Source organism: Nematolebias whitei, chromosome 8, assembly GCF_014905685.2.
Source record: "Nematolebias whitei isolate Nwh7 chromosome 8, NemWhi1, whole genome shotgun sequence".
In the NCBI taxonomy this organism is placed as follows: Eukaryota; Metazoa; Chordata; class Actinopteri; order Cyprinodontiformes; family Rivulidae; genus Nematolebias; species Nematolebias whitei.
The window spans coordinates 20,260,032-20,268,936 of NC_056505.1; the positions used below are offsets into that span (position 1 = coordinate 20,260,032).

The 8,905-nt window shown below is 36.7% G+C and overlaps 1 protein-coding gene across 2 annotated transcripts in view; it reads right to left on the reverse strand.

Moving 5' to 3' along the window:
* The window catches only part of ap1b1 (adaptor related protein complex 1 subunit beta 1), a 28,787-nt gene extending 22,345 nt beyond the window's left edge, over nt 1-6,442 (reverse strand). For both annotated transcript variants that reach the window (XM_037680406.1, XM_037680407.1), the window contains exons 1-4: nt 6,353-6,442; nt 3,627-3,687; nt 2,009-2,114; nt 1,799-1,934 (exon numbers count right to left, since the gene is read on the reverse strand). In XM_037680406.1, coding sequence (XP_037536334.1) covers nt 1,799-1,934; nt 2,009-2,114; nt 3,627-3,687; nt 6,353-6,379 — 330 coding nt within the window. In that variant the 5' untranslated portion in view covers nt 6,380-6,442. The remainder of the gene's footprint in view (nt 1-1,798; nt 1,935-2,008; nt 2,115-3,626; nt 3,688-6,352) is intronic.
* Nucleotides 6,443-8,905: the final 2,463 nt, after the last annotated feature.

Sequence of the window (8,905 nt, forward strand, 5' to 3'; positions counted from 1 at the left end):
TCACACTTCAATTTGATTTCATATTTTCTTGTTTCAACATCTTGTAAACTAGAAAAGCATTTGAACTGCGTCATCACTGCTCTTCTGAAGTAAAACAAAAAAGCAAAAAGGTTACATGCTTGAACAACTGTTGAAGGCAACATTTAAACTAAAACCGTGAAGTTTGGCAGATATTGCACAGAAATCTGAGAATCTCATAAGAGAAATGACAAAGAAATTCACCTTGCAGGGAAAAATTTTGCTTACAACAGCATGAATAAACAGATTCAAATTACAATTTAATTATCTTAATTGTTATGTGTTAAATCAATGTTATACCAATGTTATATGTAACTACCTGAACTTGATAACTTCCAGTTATCCAAAGATACCGTAATTTCCAGACTATAAGCTGCTACTCCCCAGCCCTCACCCCCCACATTCTTTGTACACCGCAGCTTATACAATGCTGCACTAATTTAAGGATTTTTTTTTGAGGAGGCTAAATGTTTTGGCGGCATGAAGTTCGTTAGCCCATCACACCTGGGCGCTCACATAGCTGTCCAATACATGTCTCTCTTGGGGGGTGGGTCCTCGTGACTCAGTGGTGTATAAATAAAAGGTTAAATTAAAAAAATCAGACCAATGAAATTACCAAACAGGTCACAGTGGACCAATGAAACGGGGAGGGGAGGAGAGAACGAGGAGGTTCTCTCCTCCCCTCCCCGATGTGCCCCCAGGGAGGGGGGCCCTCCTCCCCGTTTCAAAAGGCAGCTGCGTGGACAGCACAAGCTTACGCAGGAGGAAGGTGAAGATAGCGATCAGTGACTTCCTGGTGGGCTACTGTATATTTATTTTTAACAGCCGTGTTACAGGCACTGTTCAGAAAAATAAAACATTTATCGTACTGTATGTATTTGTGTAGGTTATCAGTACATATTTAATTAAAAGTAGTTTTTAAAATCTTTCTGTGTAAATATCTCATGTTACAATGTGGACATCCACTGCTTACACTGTAGACAAGTGCGGCCTATACTGTATACAGCGTTTCCCCTACCATTATACAAGCAGGGCGCCCCGCTCCGTCAACAGAACTGAGCGTCCCGTCTACTGAACCCCACCCCCAACCACCTGTCGGCACTGACATAACGCTAAACTAGCGGCTTGCAATGCAGGTGCACTAGCTAAAAAGCTAAAAGCAGCCTCTTCCTTCACACTGAACCCTCACGCTGAACGCACCCCTGCCACTCGAAAACTGTCGGTATAAACAGCACACGGCTCAAATGTGCATCTGTCTCTCCCCCGCACAGACACCCCCTGCCAAAAAAAAAAAACTGTCTGTTCAGACACTGCGCGGCTGAGATATGTCTGTCTCTCTCCTCTCACACACCCTGCTCTAAAACTGTCAGTACAAACAGAACACAGCTGTCTCCGTGTCCCCCCAAAACTGTTGGTTTAAACAGCGCGCTGCGCAGCTTAGGACGAGTCTCCGTTTCAGTCCCCCCCCCGGACAAAAATCACGGACGAGATGAGCACCCCGCCATGGCAAGTTATCTAGGGGAAACACTGTGTATATGTACAAAATTATTATTATTATTTTTTTTTATTTAGTGGATACGGCTTATATTCATATGTGATCAATAGGCTGGAAATTACGGTAATCCAAATGGTGAAATTCTGAACTTTTTTTTTTCTACCAGACTAGTTGCACACCTTTACAGCAGTTGCCAATAAACAGTAGACATTATTCAACTCGAAAGAGAATATTAACTGATGATTTCATACAACTTGTATATGGAAATTACAAACTTAAATGTACCTTCACAAAGGTGTTAACAGCCATGATAGCCATGTCTGGCTGACTTTTGGCATAGTTCATCAAGTAGAGGTAAACCAACTTTTTTAGTTCCAGGTTGTCAGTTTGCATGCAGTTCACAACATCTGGAAACAGAGCACTGCAAGAGGAACAAACTGTAATGTAACTTCTGACAAATATATATATCTTCTGACAATATTTCCAGCTGCTCACCTGACATCTTTGCCTACTGTCATTGATGCTATGACCTTTTTCACAGCCTCCTTCTTCTTCTCTTTCTTGTCACTGTTTAGCTCTGCTTTGAGCTCAAATATTTCCCCTGATCACATACACCAAAGAGAAAAAAAAAAGTCAAGTAATTAAATAGCAAAAGAGATTAGGAAAGGTGTACCATATAGATGTACCCAGAACACAATGTAGATACAATGACAAACAATGCACATTAATTTGTCAAAGACTTTAAAAATAAAACGGTGTTCAAATGGTTTGCTTGTGGACCTGCAGTTCTGGATTTTAGATGAAGGTGCAGGAAATAAGGCAATTGTTTTACTATCTGACAGATGTAAAGCTTATAGTAATTCAGTAGTTAAACTCTGAAATTTATTGAGCACGCCTAAATAAACCAGCAAGTTTTTTTATATCTTTTTTTTTTCAATACTTCTAGATATTTGTTAATGAGCAATATTTTCTGTTAAAGGTTGTAGCAACTTGCAATACTGACAAGATGCTTCTGCAATTTTTAACAAAAAGATCCAATAGAATTTTAAAAAATGTTTACTGCTTCTTGGTTGTTGGAAGGGTTCTTAATTTCTATCAAAAAGTCTTTCATTTCTTAATATATTATAAAGCCTTTTCGTTGTAAGATCATCTTTATTGTGATATGTATCCCAGTCAGATAAATCTCATCAAGCAGATGAGTCTGTACAACCCATTGCAAATTATTCAAAGACGTAAAACACGTTAACTAAGGATAAAACACTGCTGTAAGGTAGCTAGGAGGCAATTTTTTTCAGTTTTTACAGCTAAGCGAATAGGCACACAAATACAATTCATCTTGAAATACTTAATGGAAGTTTTCCCTCTGAATAATCTGAATTTGGAGTGATGATTATGAAAAAAGCTTCATGTCATCGTGGGAAAATATTATGTCAGACTTCAGCAAAGTGTTTACCAACTTGTGTTTATATAAAAACAAGCTAATGTCTGTCATCGGTGCAAGGTAATTTTTTACTTTAGTTTGATCCTAACCATATAGTTAGCAAAACCCTCAAGATGTTAGCAAACGGAATTAAAGAAATCAACAAAAACACAATAGATTCTAAAATGAAAAAAGCAAGTTCAATTACCCCTAAACCTTAGCTTGATTCAAAACAACTTCTACTTTAAGAAGGATTTGCACTTTTACATGTGCCTACAAGTTAGGAATATGACAGTGACTGTAGAATTATGCAGAATGTTGCACTCTGCAATTTCACTAATAAATGTCAACATGCTTTTCTTTCAAAATGCCAAGGGCAAGAACGGTTTTCTTGGTGAGATGTTTATTTTGTACACGTGTTTAGTTATATAGTGTCAGGTAACATTACAGTACAGTTTCTGCACTCATTAAGCAGTTTTAGGCTTTTTAACTCCTGTAATAATTTAAAAAACACAGATTTCTTCCATCTTGATTTATAGTGCTTCTCCAGTGGCCGTTCCAAAATGTTCACATTATATTTTGCATAAAATAATGCAGGAATACAAATAAATCTCATAACTACAACTTATCACTGAGTTTTACATTTTAGCATGGTATGTCATAATTATATGCACAATTAGTAAGCTATCAGACCTTTCTTAGTAGTGGTGAAGTACTTGGAGTCTGTCATCTTGGACCCAAACTGTCGGTTCTCCTGCAAACAATAAAAAAAGAGGACTGCAAAATGTGTTGAATGAGTAAAAACTTCATATCAGAAGAGCAGCAGGAAAGGCTAGAAATGCAAACGAAGGGAAAGAAAAGGATTTCCTGTCTTCTCCTGAACAAATAACAAAAAACCAGGAAACAATGGGTTTTGCTGAGAAACTAGATCTCAACATGTACTTTTATAAAAGATACGTCCAAGTCAGCTTTAATGGAGCCAATAACAAAATTCTTAAACCAATTCTGAATGTCTTTTGCAGTGTAAGTGATGAGTATTTCCTGTTTTTGTATTTTGAGTTTCATTTAAACAAACATCTATCTCCTTGTCAATTTTTTTCCAGTTTGTAAGATGAAACTTCTCCAGTTTCTCCAGTGTTCTTATTAAAACATGCAGATGATCCACAGAAAGCTAAACTAGGAATTTATTCAGAAACTTTGCAAATACAAATGGTTCATTCATAGTCATATTATTTTGGTATGTGGCAATGATCGTTTATTGGCTCAATTGCCTTCAGCAGTGGCGTAGTACAAACAGATACCATTGTGATAATTTTAGAAATATTTCAGTTTGGTACGCTTCAAGCTTGTTACTTCAAGTCCAATTTCTGAAAATGTTTCGCTATCAAAATCTGCGCATTCACTGAAGGTGAGTAGGATGTTCCTAAAAACAACTAGGATATTGTTCTGTGATCTCTTATCAGTTATCAGGAATCATTTGATTGTAACTGATCAAACTGCAATGCTTAAATTAGAATTAGGTATGTTACAAAATTTCTGTAGTTTTTAATATTAATCTACAATTACTCAGCTTTCACTTGATACCAACTTTTGTCTATATGAACAAGAAATAAGATATGGAATTTTGAATCATGCCACAATGAGTCACTGCCTGTTATAGTTATTCATTCATTATCTTTCACTTGTTTTGCAGTTGGATCACAGGGACAATAGGTTAAGCAGGGAGGCCCAGACATCTTTCCACAGCCACCTCTTCCAGCTCTTTTGAGAGGACTCCAAGGGATTCTGAGGCCAGCCAAGAGATCTCACCAGCTTGTCCTGGGTCTTCCCCAGAGGTCTCATCCCAGTTGGACAGTGGGCATCCTTACCAGATGCCCGAACCACCTCAACTGGCTCCAATCGATGTGGAGGAGCAGCGGTTCTACTCCGAGTCGCTCCCGATTAACTGAAATTATTACCCACTCTTTAAGGGAGAATCCAGCTACATTGCGAAGGAAACTAATTTTGACCGCTTGTATTCGCAAGCTTGTTCTTTTAGTCACTTCTCAGAGTTTGTGACTATAGATGCTGGGAACGTAGACCAACCGGTAAACAGATCAGCACAACTCCCTCTTCACCACAATGCACTGGCACAGAGTCCACAATACTGAGGAAGCTGCGCTGAACTGTCTGTTAATCTAAGGCGATATTATTACGGTAACTCCTCCACTTGAGGCAGGACATCACTCCCAACCCTGAGAGGGCAATCCATGCCTTTCTGACCAAAGACCATGGCCTCAGATTTGGAGGTGCTCTCATACTGATTTTACCTCAAGCTAATTAGTTGTTAAGTGGGCACATGAGTTCAATTTTAATTTTCTTCAACTTATTCATTTTGGTTTCTTTAGAAATGTATTTTCAAGCCCATTATTATGTTTAATGTGTTATAATGAGGATAATTTGTTTTGCCACATTCCTACATTACTTTTCTAATTGTTTTCAATTCTTACAGAACCAAATATAACTTGTCCCAAATCTGTACTGAATATTTACAGGTTGTGTTGTTTTGCTCAATGAATCAGATGCTAATAATGTTGGCCAAACAAATAAATCCTGAACAAAACAACATTGAACATTTCATCACATTAACTCATCACAATGCAAGATATATTAGAAAACATCACAAAAACTGAGGTCAGAAACAAGTTGAGCATTGTGTTAATGTTTGTATAATTTCTTTTGTAATATTATATTGACTTGAAACTTTAAGACAGTCTCTAAAAACAACTTCATTACTTATATTAACATGCAAATCTGTAGAGCTAAAATTACAAGTATCGTCTTGAGACAAACATTGCCTTGACAATAACCAGTGTTTTTACAAAGCACTGAATCATGAAGCTTTTTATTAAACAAAAATGTAACTATTAGTCAAAAAGAAAAACGAGTGTTTGTGACTTTAATTGTAAGTTTTAACTAAACAATGCTGCGATGTGCAAGAACAATTTTCCACAGTTATTTGATACATACGAAAAGAGTATTTGATTTTATAGTTTGTCTCCTGGTGAGCATAAGGATTTGACAAGCAGCAATTTTTTAATCTTACTTAAACACATCGATGAGTTAGCGCTGACGAAGTAGCTAGCTTCGATTCGACTTTAAAGACGAAATATTACTTAAAACAGCAAACTGACAACGTGATACTCAAATCCTTTAATATATATACCAACTAACAACACGAATGTGTAGCTCAGGTTGGCTTTAACATAATTCATTGAGCCACAAAGTGAAGAAAAAGCTTGCTAACTGATTAGCTAATGGTGTTAGCATTTCGAGTGTTTTGGTTTACAAGCCTAGAGTATGCAGTTTAAGGCAACATAGTTAGCTAAATTAGTGTCAATAAGTAAGCAGCTATCGACTGTGTTCTACCCATTACTCACGCATAACTGGTTGGCCCATTCCTGCATGTTTGCGGCAGATGAATGAACCAGCTGCTAAAGGCTAGCGGCGGTACGTCTGCTGATAATTTGCCTGTCAGCCAACAGCCGAGACATGACCTTCTTATAGACGGGGCTTAAAGAAGCCTTTGTCGGGATAGTTAAGCTCTTAATCTATCGGCCTAATTCGGACCTTACCCAGCGAATTAACGTACCTTCTGGAGTTGTAATGAAGTTAGTGACACAGCGAATTAGAAGAGAAAATCTCCAGTTTACCGTCTCAGGCGTAGATAGAGCTGTGGCATTAGACTCCGCCCACTTGTTTTACTTCCGCCTTTCCACAAACTACCAACTGTCGAGCAACGTCATCGTACGTCCATTTAACTTTACCTTACTGTTTACAAGGCAGGGAACAGAGATTACAGCGTTCTACAGGACACTGGCAACATAATAAACTTGCTCGTCACCCACAGTGAAACAACCAAAGTGAGGCCACCAAACGATTTTAAGCGGTTGTTAAAATTTTTATTATTGAATGGACCCTAAAAGGTAAAATTTCTAAAATTGTTTCTAAACAAAATGTTACATTTGTACATTTCATTGATCAAAGTTGCAGAATTCTCATGTGTACACACAGATTTTAAACATTCTGCACAAATAAATCTTGAATTACAAAAATATTGTAAATCCATTTTTTTTTTTTTTATCTTACCAGCATTTTTATTTGTTTTATTAATTCAAACCCAACCTGCTTTTAACACTATACAGGGAAAACGTGAAGAAAAACACTGACAAGTTCATAAAGTTCAGAGGAAAATTTTTATTACAAGAACAATTTGACAGCGTTTTGAGAATTAAAAAAGTGAAACGTTGCAGTATTGCTATTGCATACATTTTGCCGTACACAATGTCAAGCAATCTGTACAGCTTACTGAAGAAAATGACATCAAACGACAACGAAATCACATCACATTCAGATCCTACTGGTTGACGTTAAAGATGAGCGAGACCAGCAAATTTCCTCATTTGTACAACAAGCTTTCTTTCAAATCACTCATCTTTATGGCCGTCAATCCATGTTTCCTCAAAGTCACAGTTCATGTAACTGGGTGATTTGAGACCCCGGTTAATTTAAAATCTTGAAATAAAACAATGTAAAACTGACAAGCCTTACTTATTTTATGTGACTTCAGCTGTCAAATAAATTATTTTGGTTGTAGGCATTTTTGAATGTTGGGGAAAAAGACAAATATTTCTATTCGTCTGAAGAATCCACAATTTTTAATAAACCGTTTAATTAATATGCTGAGAAAACTGATGAATCTTTTAATGGCTCACATTGTTGGATTCACCTAAATACTTATTCAGTTACAGTACTTTGGACACAGATGTCACCTGAGCCAGCTGAGACCTGATTTCATAAATAAATAAATAGACCAACATCCCTCCTTTCTTTACTCCAACTCTGTACATATTTTCATACCATATATATATATACAAACTTGCCTATACTTTCTTTTTAATCCATACTTAGTCATGCAAAAACATCTTTTCCCCATTTTTTGTTGTGAGAAGAAAAAAAAACAGCAGAATCATCTGGAAGTTTCTGCAGGGCACTGACTCCAAAACTCCAACTTTTCAACATTCAAATACAATTTATTTTACAAAGTCTACAATTGACACATACTTAAAACTGGATTTTTATCTCTGCCACTGAAATCTCGTCTGCTGGCAACAAGAGTGTCACAAGACAGCCTTATTATCCAGTTTCAGCGTTTATTATTCATGCACTTTGTTTCCACACATGCACAGTCAAATTACAGCCCGTCTTCAACCACCTAACATCGTTCCAATATTATCAGCACTAATCAGCATCACGTCAGTCTGAACATGTGCAGTTAAAAGAACAGATAATTTAAAAAATGTACAGTAAATGTCTCTTAGCCACTAGATGTCACCATTAGATGTGTCATTTCTTGTGTTTAGAACAGTTATCAAGTATCCTCTACATTGAGTTGTGTACAATTAAAAAGGGCAAGGTTTCTAATTTTTTGTCAGTATTCACACTGAATCCCTTCAATTTTTAATAAACAGTAAATAATGCTAATGTAGTGTCGTCAAACTGAAGCAAAGAAAACATTCAAAAACTCGTCTGTAACAAATCTTTTAAGGCAAAAGGGAATTGTCAAGGCATTTGCAACACCAATATTGCATAGCTAAGGCAGCACAGATGGTAAAACAGCAAATATGTACATTAAAACTGTATATTCCACATCCTCTATGTACAAAAACACCCACTTTTGACTGAGCACGTCGGCGTGTATTTACACATTCAATCTCTTCAGCGTCTGACTCCAGCTGCTCGTATATAAATGAAGTGCAGTTTGGTCAGAAAAGAAGCTCCTAACATTTCAGTTTCAGTGATGATGACACAGTTACACAAAACTCAACGCCTTTTCCATTTTTCATACCCGATTCACTTTGAAATATAAATTAAAACGTTGCGCTGCTGTAAAATAACCTTAAAACCAATTAGGCATTAAATAACGAATATTA